Raw genomic sequence first — 11,957 nt, forward strand, 5'->3', positions numbered from 1 at the left:
CGCTTCCGAATTTTCGCGGGGGCCGCAATCGCGGGTCAGCGCGCCTTTCCATTGACTTTACATGTAAACCTGACGCTCCGCCTGCCTCTATCGCGTTCGGTGTGAACACACCGTTAGAGTACCAAAATTGTGATTTTTTTTCCCCCCCCCACTGTCCAAGTATTTCCAGACCTAGCTGTATTTTGGTTGAATGCATTTTTAGTGTCTCCTCACCATCTTCAGCAGGTACTGCTCCAGAGACTCCACAGTTGCGAGTGGTTCCATCTTCAACATACGACCTGTCCGGTCGATCAGGGCCGTCTCTCCCGGCGCTCGCTCCAGCCGGAACCGCAACCTCCGTGTAAGAATCTAAAGCACAGAAACATATTTTATCACAGGCTGTGATTATGGCAAGCAACATTACTGAGAGCTTCTCAAAATAACACACCAGGACCTCAAACACAAGTTGACTCACCTGCAGGTTGTATGAGGATCCCGGAGTGTCGTACAGGTGCAGAGGTAGGCGTTCTATTGACTCCAGGACAGCTATCAGTTTACGGATTAAGGCAACAGCTGGTCGGCTAAAAACACACACACAGAATCATTTATCAACTTTAATCAGTTCAAACAAAACATAGGCAGTTTAAACATCTTCGACAGTGCTATGTGACCAAGTAGAATCCAAGTGATAACTAAGAAGACTAAAGGATCCTTCAGTTCTTCATAATGATTTTATATTTCAGTCAAACTAGGCTGGAGACTACAGCGCAAACAAAATTACAGCAACTGTGTGTAATGAACTCGGGATTTCACTGCATTTGTCATTTTTGCTTTGAAAAATGTACACATTTAGAGTTGGGTAAATTTCTCAAATCTGAAACAAAATCCTCCAGAAATAGTGACATAGTTGCAGCCTGATGGCTATATAACTGCAAAATAACAAATGCTTGGCAAGCTCGCTTCGATATGGGAATATAACCAGTAGGGCTTCCACAAACGATTATTTTGATAGTCAATTAGTCACCTATTATTTTTGCGAATAGTCGACTAATCAGATCATGCATCCATTGGATGTAAAACGTACAGCTTATTCCATCAGCATGCATCTGGTCTTATATAACTATCATTAGCTTACAGCTTGAAGTGTTTAAGGTATGTGCTAACTAAAAATAAAGAAAGATGATAGTTTATTAAACTTTTAATGAAATTTGCAGATTGTCTCGGTGGAGTTTAATAAACTCAGTCGTCTGCTCTTTGCTCCCTAAAATTTAACAGGACATTGGAGTAAAATCTCTACCATCTCACACTTCTGTTTAATCAGTTTTCTGTTCGACATTTATTCAGCTGTGTAAAAACTGTAACTTTAATCTCAGCCAAACAGGAACAAATAAAACACTGAAAAAAACCAAACAATAAAATTTTTAAAAGTTATCTAAGTGACTTATATATCATGTTTAAACTGAGTAGCGAAAGCTCGCGGGGTGTTTGAAAACGATGTGCCGGGAGCCCGGTGTTCTTGCCAGATCTAGTGAGCCTTGAGCTGTTGGGTAAGAGATGTCTCAGAAAACGTCGGAGCACTTTTGCAAATAAGTGATGTCTTGATAAACCGAGCAGATATTTGAAGTTTACACAGTTACCTTCTCACCTGAAAATATGTTAAAAGTTTATTTTGTGACCCAGGAACAGTCATAAGAGTAATATTAAAACTAAGTAGCTGCCGCCATTGTTGGAAACTGAAATTGGCTGGGCCGCACTATGAATCCCGGGATAGGTTGAGGCACGAAGGATACACCCGACCCATCCTTGAAATCTGGGGAAATGAAGGACGCATTGGGTCCCGTCGCTGTAACGTAATCGGCCTACAAATGCAACCTCCAAAGGATGTGGCCCCTGAACTTGTATACAGCTATAAGACTGGAGATTGCTGCTCCGCCATCTTCTGTTTCAGTCAGTTATTACACTCTTAAATCCTACTGCTTATTCCTGCGTCTTTCGGGATCTTACAAAGCTTCAAACGACGCATCGACTATTAAATTTGTCGTCGACGATTTTGACAGTAGACATAATCGTGACTAGTCGACAAATCGTGACACCCTCAACCTCTGGGCAACCAGCTGGTTACCTCAACTACTTGCAATTGTTCTCGTGATCACCAGACAACCACAGACTTTGTCCTAGTCCGAAGGAGGTTGCCATCCTATTTGTACTCTAGTGTGACTAAGCTATCACTTTTTTAGTTGTCATTCTGACTAACTTTGTCTGCCCTTTGTCATTCTCTGTATATCTTTTCTCTTTAAATCAAATTTTTTGGGTCTACTTCATGTAGAAATGTCCTCATTTATGTCCATCTTTCTTTTCCTTGTCTCTCTTTGAACAAACAACAAATATACTGTCCTATAAATCATTATGCATAAGAGTGCTTTGTTTTCATTTATCGAATTCAGAATATGAGCATGACATTACCTTTCATCATCTTCATTCTCGCTGAAAGCCGCCTTAAAGACATTGATTCTTTCCATTAAAGGCTTACAATCATGTTTCAGGTCCAGTTCCACACTCTACACAGAAGCATAAGACATGTCACATTTTCATCTTTAAGGACAGTGCTATGTAAGAGATGAATATATGATGTACACTAGATTCTAATGAACTATTAGGCACAGATTGTTAAGGCTTTCAAGTTTCAATGCCAGCTATACAGAGCTCTTCAAGAAAAACAGCCTTTGTCCAACACAGCCATTATCAATATACACTTACTGCTGTTTACACTATGTCACTTTATTAGGTACAACTTTCTACTACAGGGGTGGTCCCCCTTCACCTCTAGAACTAGCATGAATTCAAAAACATTCCTCAGATTTTGATCCATATTGACACGACAGCACCATGCAACTAATACAGATCTGTCATCTACACATCAACTGTAACTGGACCCACACAAGAAGTAGATACGCAGTATTAACTTGTAAATAAAAATTTTTTTGTGTATGTGTGTGTGTGTGTATATATATATAATATACTAATTAAGGCCTTTATTTGAAAACCAGTACCTTAGAATATTTCAATAAAGAATAAATAATCAGATGAATGAGAGATTTAGAATTAGCTCACATTGTTAAGGACTGTAAACAGAGCCTGGACCAAGCCACTGCTACACATCTCATACGGAGAAATCGTGTTTTCATCCTTCAAAACTACAATCAGGTTTTCCAGAGCAGTTTTCATCAGGTCCCTCCATGTGTTCTCCCCTTCAATACACTGTTAACAATATAAGTCATAAGCATGTAAGCATTTACATTACTGTTTATTACTGCAATCCAATGAGAGTCTGTCTACTAATGTGTACTTGTGTACCTGTCTGTTGGTGTGCAGCTCCCAAGCAGACTCCAGCTGTGTTGAAATGTTCCGGAGAGTAACCACCACTCCTCTGGGCATGCTTTCTACAGCTTTGAAATGATCATCATATAACTCTCTTGCCATACTTTTCACCTTCTGCTTTGTCTTCTCCAGTTTTGACTTTAACTTCCTGCCTCGCTTCCCCGTCCAACCAGTCACAAACTCTGAGCCTACTCAGGCACATGCGAACACACACAAAGACACACGAAAATGAGACATTTAACAACGCTGCTGAACGCGTTTGTACTGTTTAGTAAATTTCAACGGGAAGAATATTTTCCTTTGTTTGATAGCTTACCTGTATACATTTTGCTTATTAGACAATGAGACTCACCCAAGGATGTTTCTGCTGTGAAAGAGTGCTTGGTTCCTCTGTTAGACTCAAAGACAAAGCCAGGCAGGTCTTCCTTCAGGATGGTGGCCTGCTGCCCATCTGAGTTGTGGATAGCAATCTCTCCATCCTTCAGGCAGGTCAGAGACCAGTTCCCTACGGTCAGCTTGGTGGGGCCAACACTGGACAAGATGGGCTGACTGGCTGTTACTGGCTTCACCTGACTCCGTGCCCGCTGTAGCTTCTCCAAGAACTCGCTGCGAGACTCTGCAGCCCAAAAGAGATGGACCATTGTCAGCAGAACAAAATGACAGATATGCAAGTGCATTATAAGCATGTTAACTCATACCGGAGCTGTCCGATCCCCCTTCTGGACTTCCGCTGGAGTACATGGTGGCTAGCTTCCCATCCAGGATGAACCTGAACCAGCCATTGGAGCCATTGGAGAGCTCAAGGGCAGCAGCGTCAGACCAGATGTAGAGACAGTCCCTGCCTCTGATGATGGACCAGTCCCTCCAGTGGTATGGCTTCCCCTGCTGGATCTCCCTAGCATCCTCCTGCACCTCTTCCTCCTGCGAGAAAAATGTAAATATATGATATACACATACTGAAGACTAAATCTTAAGCTTCATCTCATCGTCCTCTCGGTGTATACCTTCTCAGGTTTTGCTTCATCCTCGTTCTCATCATCAGATGCTGGTCCAGCCAAAGTCGACACCTTGTTGATGACGCCTAGTCGAGCCAGCTGGTCAAGGAAAACATCTCCACCCTTATCCACCAGATCCCTTATGATCTGCAGAGCCAGAAGGTGACCGTCGTCATCGTCCTGACACAGGGAGAGAGAAAGCAAGAAAACGCGTTGTTATCACATCCCTCCTTAAAAGAAGAAAAAAGATTTAGGACATATGTGTCTGGCTAAAATACATGTAGTGTGTAGGCATGCTTAGACTGTCACATAACAGTACGACATCATGGTGAAAAATGTTGGGTTTTTTTTTTTTAAGAAGATCAACCTCAGGTAAAACATCATGTCTTGTGGTCAAAACACTAAAGTGGTTCCTTAGTCTTTATCATCCCTGTGTTGCACATCTTTGCATCTCTATTTCCTCAGGCTGTCTAGAGTGGGGAAGAAGCTGCGTTAACCATAACACACTGCTCAGAAATGTGACACTACTTTATAAAGAGTTGAGAGACTTTGAACAAGATCTGGGATGCCACATTAGTGAATATACTTATTACAAAAAATTAAATTAAATAAAAACTACAAAGGAAAACCTTTCCCTGTTCAAAAACACAAACATGGACAACAGATTTGGAATCAGACTGCTGGTAAATGAAACATACACTGCTGAAACAGAACACTGAAATGCAGGATAAGATAGCGGACTTGAAGAACTGTGATGGGAAAAAATAACCTCCAGATCTATGGTGTAGCCGAAAAAAAAGGATTTAAAACTTAGAGTTCGTTAACATAACATGTAATTAACTGTGGGAGGTAGCCCAGCTTCGTTGAGAAAATTCACACAGCCTTAATCAGCTGAAGGAGAAATGCTCACCACTGGACCACTGTGCTGTGTGGCACTCAAGCACCCAAAACCATGTAAGTCAATGTGATCATCACCTTTCGGCCTTTGTAGTATATACACGGCAGCGTTTTAATAATTGTAATTAATTAATTTAATTAAGCATCTGCTTAAGCTAGTGTTCATTCTCTGTTGGGCTAAAATTAGATCTATTCCAACTAGGTATGTCCTGCTAAGATTCTGGGTTTTGGAAGGTTTGACAAATAAGACCCAAAAGCATGTCTGTGTCTGTGTATTTGAGTGTTTGTACCTCTTGATCGAGGACAGTAGCTGTGATCTCCACCAGCACCGTGGGCAAGTTATGTCCCGCCTCGCTGTCACACACCTCCTTCAGCAGCACTTCGCTGCTATAGTGAACCATTTTCCTGATCAAAGCCAGACTAGCTTTCCTGAAAACCATCAAAATAGAAACATACAACTTCATTTTTCTAGTGAGAACTCCCAGCCTGGTTTTAATTATAGACAGCAGTTCCTTTTATGTCCACTTCTGCTCCTTTAATTAAGATTTGCACTGGACATAGTAGTGAAGTTTGATTCAGAACAGAAAGAACACAATGTAATATGATTCGATTAACTCATGTAAATTCGACAATATTTACAGTTTATCTGATGTAGCCCAGTAAACAATGGTAAATTAAGGTGAATGAATGGCTGCTGCAGAGTGCTTAGACACTGTCATTTACCTAATAGAAGGCAGCATGGTATGCTGAAATGTTTGTGCAAAAACAGGCAGAAGTCTCTTTAGGTAGATAGGAGCCATTTCTGGGTCTCCTTTGGGTTCACTGCCCTCCTCCTCCTCTTTGTTAAGATCTTTCTTCTTCTTGTCATCACTCTTGTTCACTGGACACATCCAGTCTCCTGAAACACACAGATGGTTTGCCTTTCGAGACCGATAGACATTTGTGCATCACTCTCTGTCAGCAAAACCAAGTGCAGGTAAGCATAAAGCACATCTACTGTAGGTGCAAAGGGCCTGGTTAATTGGGTTAATTTCAGTTTGTTTGTTTTTTTTAGACATTGCAAGGAAACTTCACTTTTTGGCATAAGAAAGGCAAAAGTGCAAAATTAACACAAGTCAGAGACAGAAAAGGCACGTTACAATGAAATGATATAGCAGCGGAACCAGTAATAGCAGTAGTGGTCTTGCATAGTCCTGGTTTACTTACCAGGAGACTGCAGTATAGCTACAACTTCACTGTGTCCCCTCTCCCTAGCCTTGTCCAGAGGTGTTTTTCCATCCTCATCCCTCAGGTCAGGGTTGGCCCCATGACGCAGGAGAGTCTGCACACACACATTACCAATAAATAAATAAATAAATAAATAAAATAAAATCAGTCAGCAAAACACATTACTCCAGAAAAAAAAATGTTTCAGAAAACTGGACTCCTGCAGGACTAAACGTGCATTTCATCCTTAGCTTTCGTGTGTTACCTTGGCTACTTGCGGGCGTCCAAAACAGGCAGCATAGTGCAGTGACGATGACCTCTGACCTCTATTGACATCTGCTCCTCTCTCACAAAGAAACTCAACCTAGAACAACAGACAGTTGGTGAAACTGAAATTAAATAATACACGGATAACAATTTGTAATAGTATTAAACTAAAAAACTAATATCATTGTCAGTTAGATGTTCTTCAGTTAATTTAGTCCAGATTAAATGGCAAGTTTTATCGTTACCATTTCTTGCGTGCCGAAAGCTGAAGCCCAGTTGAGCAGCGTCTGTCCGACATCATCCATAAAGTTCACCTCAAATGCTACAAAACAACATTCCATTATTACCGATAACGCACACACACACACACACAAACAACCTTCAGCAAAACACCACCCGTTTTCTACCTAATTTCACTGAAGTTTAGCCTGTCAATACATTTAAAGCCTATACTTTTGGAGCCAACTTTAAAACCAAGTTCTATTATTTTTTTTGTAATACATATGCAAATATATAACAGTCTAGCTGATATGATTATAAAGTTAAAAGGAAGTGTGATGAAATTTTTCCAAACTATCAACACTCAGACTCATGGCTTCTGTAATATTTATTAGTTTGCATCATCACCTCCAGTGTCAATGGCATCGATGAGAGCATCTGTGTCCTTGCTACGGATACAGTCGATGAGCTGTCGGTGTGATCTCTCCCCAGAACTGTCCAGACGTCGCAGCCCTGGGATCCTGCCCGTCGACCCTGCTGTGGACTTTGGCAGCGCTTTTCGCCCCTCAAACAGGAGCACCAGCAGGAGGTCAACCAGCCGCATGGTGTCCAGTACACAGCGCTCATCTCCTCCCAGTGCTGACTCCATCGAATCGGGCAGTGCTGAACGCAACAAGTCCTGGACACCCAGAAAGAGAACATTTAATATTGATCAGACTTCTTACTTAATAAAGTAATAAATACATCTTCATTCAAGGTGTTTTGACCTACATGTGTCACTAGCGGAGACCCCCTGCAGAGTGTTGACAGCAGGCTGACAATGGTAGACACCTGGTTGCTCAATTTCGAGTCAGAAGCCGAGGGGCCTGCACCTGCTGAAGGCCGGCCTGGCTTGCAGGAAGACGCGGGGCCTGACACTGTCCCTCCAGCAGCCGCCATGCGGGACAGCAGCTCCTCTGTCAAGCCATGTTTGGCTAAAGGGGCAGGGTCTACACCACGACGTGTGAACCGGTCAGCCAGTGAGGCAAAGCAGCGCAAAGCACCATCTGACACCTGCAGGAGAGGAGAGTTTTGAGTTATAGCATATTCAGCCTGAACAAGGTTAAAGATCTAGCAATGCTTTTCACAATTTTCCCTCTTTAATGAGCTTCTAAAAGGAAATTCGAGTTATTAATGTTCCAACACAGTACCTTTTAAACAAAACATTATAATTTAATTAGTTCTAAAAGTCCCACTACTTCTTTCTTTAAATCATTTTTCTCAGAGGCACAAAGCTATAGTCTCTGTGTTGAAGCTAGGAGTTGTTACAGCATTAGGAGAGAACAAAAACCTAATCGTTCATTGTAATATCTATTCATAGAGAAAGAGACAATCCAAACTCTGAAACTTCAGTTATCTCAATACTTGGTGCACCCCCTTCATATAGTAGAAAGAAGCAGTTTTAGCTCCACCCCTTTTATGACCACCCTTAGTTTAGGAAAAGTGGCAAATAACACAAATAAGAAGGGAGGGCAGCAACTATTTCAAAGTCTCTTTCATACCATGTATTTGTAATCAGAAAAGTGCATTAACTGGATGCAACCCCTGTTCTATATTTACCTGGTGGTCTTCGTGTTTGAGGAGGCTAGACAGAGACTCCACACAGGTCTCCAGAGAAGAGTCCTGGGGCTCCATTTTGCTGCAAAGGCGGGACACAACAGCCATGGCTGAGTGCAGAGTGTCTTTATGAACAAGGTGCCCACTGTCTCGGATGAAACTCAGCACACAGTTCAGCCCGCCTGCCTCAAACACTGCGCCAGACTCTCTGGTACAGATCAACTCCAGCACCTGGAGAAACACGAAAACATATGTTCAAACTTAATCTCTAGAAGGAATATGTAACTCCAAATCTTGGTGTACCTGAATCACAGACTTCTCCAAACTATGCCATTAGATAACATTTTTGGGTGAGTCAATGATTTATTTAAAGCACTCAACATGGAGACTGATCTCCCATCATCCTCACTAATTGATATTTCTACCTTTTCTCAGAAGATCAAAAAAAGAAAATTTGAAAAATTTAAAATAACAGGATCAAATGACAGAAAAACAGAAAATCTAGTGGATCAAGAACCCCTCTGGGCCTCTAGCACAAGTCTGATCTAACACATCAGACTGGTGACAAAGTAAGGCCTGAATAAACACCACTGTTTGGGAAAATAATTAATAAACATCTGGCAGCACATTGTTGTGATCTCATGTCTATGGCATAGCTCTGTCTCCAAACCCCAAAGAACCCCACCCAAACAGAGAAGCAGCCTGAGCTGATCAAAACTTCATCTCATGTATTAGCTTTCTGTTCAGGACAATAACACAGCAACAGATCAGGGAGATGCCCTCCTCTCTGATTAGACTCCATTGAGGGAAAAGAAAAAAAAAAAAACTAAACCCCTCTGAGGTTTTAAATACTCAAGTGTTTGACTTTTTTGTATTAATATTTTCCACAAATTTTACCTGTTCCACTATCATACTGCTTAAAGTGTAAAAATCACATGCGTGCCACACAGCCCAATGCTTTGAGAAAATCTGTGACAATTGTGTGTAGGAAACAGCTGAAGACACTGAAGAGCGTGTTGACAGTCAGCCCAGTAGGAAAAGATGAAACTGTAATTTAGTTCAATAGATTAAAGGTTGTAACTATTTCATCAACTGCTGCAACAGCAATAATCAAGTTTAATCAAGACATATGTAACAGCACATGCTGTGCATCATGTCTGGTTCTCCTGTACAGCAGTGGGATCAGCTGCTTGCGACTGATATTACCCTTGTTCTGATGAGCCAGGGTAGTGTGTTAGAACTATAACAGAACATATACTTTCAGTCAATTCATGTCGTGATACAAGATTTTAGTGGTGAAGTGAGGAGGTGTGATCTGGTCAGTTACAGAGTGCACTTTTTCTGTGAAATTAACTGACTTCAATGATTGTTCCAAATGTTAATACATTACTATATGACATGAGCAACTATGTATACAACTTTCCTTCACATATGGACTTTCAATGTGTGACAGATGTCATGTCAGATCACAAGACTTCCTCTTATATAAGGAAGTACGTTCCAATTTTGAGGATTTATTTGAAAGCCCAGCAAAGCAAGCTGGACTGAGGCTTTTGGCTTATGTTTAAAAGCTGTCAACAACCACCATAAGACAAGAAACAGATCAGACAAGTGAAATGGGCCTCTCTCTTATAGTCAGTTGTCTCCTACCTTGACACACTGCTCAGCCAGGTCTCTGCTGGTCCTGTTGTTCAACTCCACTACCACCAGTCGATTACACAGCGCTTTGATGGCCCCATCCACTCCCACAATCCTGCGGGTACATTCTGCCGACACGTCCAGGTAGTAGGTTATTGCTCGGGCTGTAACCTCCAGCACGTTATCTGGAGCACTCTCATCCAAGAAGATCTTACAGAGTGCTGGAAGGAATGTCCGAGGAGGACATCTGGCAGATAAGAGAGGGATGACGGTGAGGAAGAGAGAGTGCTGAATTCTGAAATCATGACCACCAACTGAATGCTTGTGAGACAAATACACAAACTTACGTCTCAAAGCAGCGGTCGACGTTATCTGACATGAGCAGTAGCATGCAGAGTTGCTCCAGAGCAATGAGTTGCATGTCACGCTCATCACCCTGACCCATCTGCAGCCACTCCAGCAGGGTGTCTGGGTCCACATCGGCCATGATGGCTAGCCTAAAGCAACAGAAATATACAGAAATCTTATTACTGTCACTCACAGCTGTCATTTATGTGCAAGCAATCAAAGTAGAGATGAAAGATGCATAATTTAGCTACATTTAAGTAGCTAACCGAGCCCCCGTGTAAGCTATTACTGTACTAATGCTCAAACAAATCTGATTTGTACGGTTTATTTATTGTTAGATATAATTAAAAGTGTTAGCACTTCCTATTAAATGTGATTTTGTTGGCCAGCTCGCTGTAATTTACCCAAGCTATATGATCCTAATCATGTTTTAATTTGTACCAATAGGGGGGGTAACAAAAAACTTACTTGCCAGGTATATCACCTTTGAGGGTTTGTATCAATTTGCCATTCATTTGTAACAGCATTTTTCAACGCTTCCTTACTTGACAATGACGTCACTAAGTGAAATACGATCTGAAGCTACATCACTTTTTTGGTGTCTGTTATGTGGACTTTGTGTGCAATCAGTGTGCTGGAAGTAAAATAAATGATTATAATTTAAAAACAAAAAACCAACAAACAAAATGAAAGGCTCACCTAGCTTCCCGTTGGCTACCCGGTCTGGCTCAACACCCAATCAGTTGTGTCGCTGTTTGGGACTCATCCAACCAACCAGAGAGAGAGAATGGGAAAGGGAACACACTTAAGAGGAAGTGCTGACGTTCACAGGGATTTCTGGGACATGAAGTCTCTCTACCTGCAAACAGAAAGAACAGAGGAGAAAGGCTCAATTGACATTCATCTGTCTGTACATGAAACACACTAAAATGATTATCTGATCCACATTTAGAAAAACAGAAGGGCCGCAAACCAATGCTAAAGTAAAGGTGGCAAAAAAAACAAAAAAAAAAAACAAAAACTGCAGTTCATCTAATGGACACAAATTGGGGTCCAGCCACACCAACATGTCAGTCCCATGTTACAGCATTAACCCCCACCCCCCAAAAAATACAACAACAACACATATTTTCATCCATTTATATATTTACTATTTTATAAAGTGGGAGGTTGAATGTTTTTACAACTCATCCATCTGGATAACAGATGTTGTGGCTGCTTTGATTTACTGGACCTCTCAAAAGCATTTGTGATGTTGGTGCCTTTAAATGGAACTGACTGACTGATATTAAGGCCACCTTTGAGGTAGAGCTGGGCGATATGAGATTTTTTCATATCACGATATGTTTTTTTCATTTCAGGCGATAACGATATCTATCACGATATAAGCCAAATAACTATATTTGTAAGATTTAAATGTGCCGTTGCTCACAA

The 11,957-nt window shown here is 41.4% G+C and overlaps 1 protein-coding gene across 2 annotated transcripts in view; it reads right to left on the reverse strand.

The window, feature by feature from the left end:
* Nucleotides 1-11,957, reverse strand: part of LOC102302438 (E3 ubiquitin-protein ligase HECTD1) — a gene marked incomplete at its 3' end in the record, with an annotated part of 32,065 nt that overhangs the window by 14,522 nt on the left and 5,586 nt on the right. For both annotated transcript variants that reach the window (XM_014330746.2, XM_014330745.2), the window contains 19 exon segments: nt 214-348; nt 455-560; nt 2,443-2,537; nt 3,091-3,237; nt 3,334-3,545; nt 3,710-3,973; nt 4,056-4,278; nt 4,362-4,532; nt 5,540-5,678; nt 5,973-6,147; nt 6,456-6,570; nt 6,721-6,819; nt 6,968-7,044; nt 7,350-7,620; nt 7,713-7,994; nt 8,541-8,768; nt 10,188-10,422; nt 10,523-10,672; nt 11,223-11,382. In XM_014330746.2, the coding sequence (XP_014186232.1) occupies nt 214-348; nt 455-560; nt 2,443-2,537; nt 3,091-3,237; nt 3,334-3,545; nt 3,710-3,973; nt 4,056-4,278; nt 4,362-4,532; nt 5,540-5,678; nt 5,973-6,147; nt 6,456-6,570; nt 6,721-6,819; nt 6,968-7,044; nt 7,350-7,620; nt 7,713-7,994; nt 8,541-8,768; nt 10,188-10,422; nt 10,523-10,662 (3,114 nt within the window).

Source organism: Haplochromis burtoni, unplaced genomic scaffold, assembly GCF_018398535.1.
Source record: "Haplochromis burtoni strain Fernald_Lab_line unplaced genomic scaffold, NCSU_Asbu1 Contig_996, whole genome shotgun sequence".
NCBI classification, from domain to species: Eukaryota; Metazoa; Chordata; class Actinopteri; order Cichliformes; family Cichlidae; genus Haplochromis; species Haplochromis burtoni.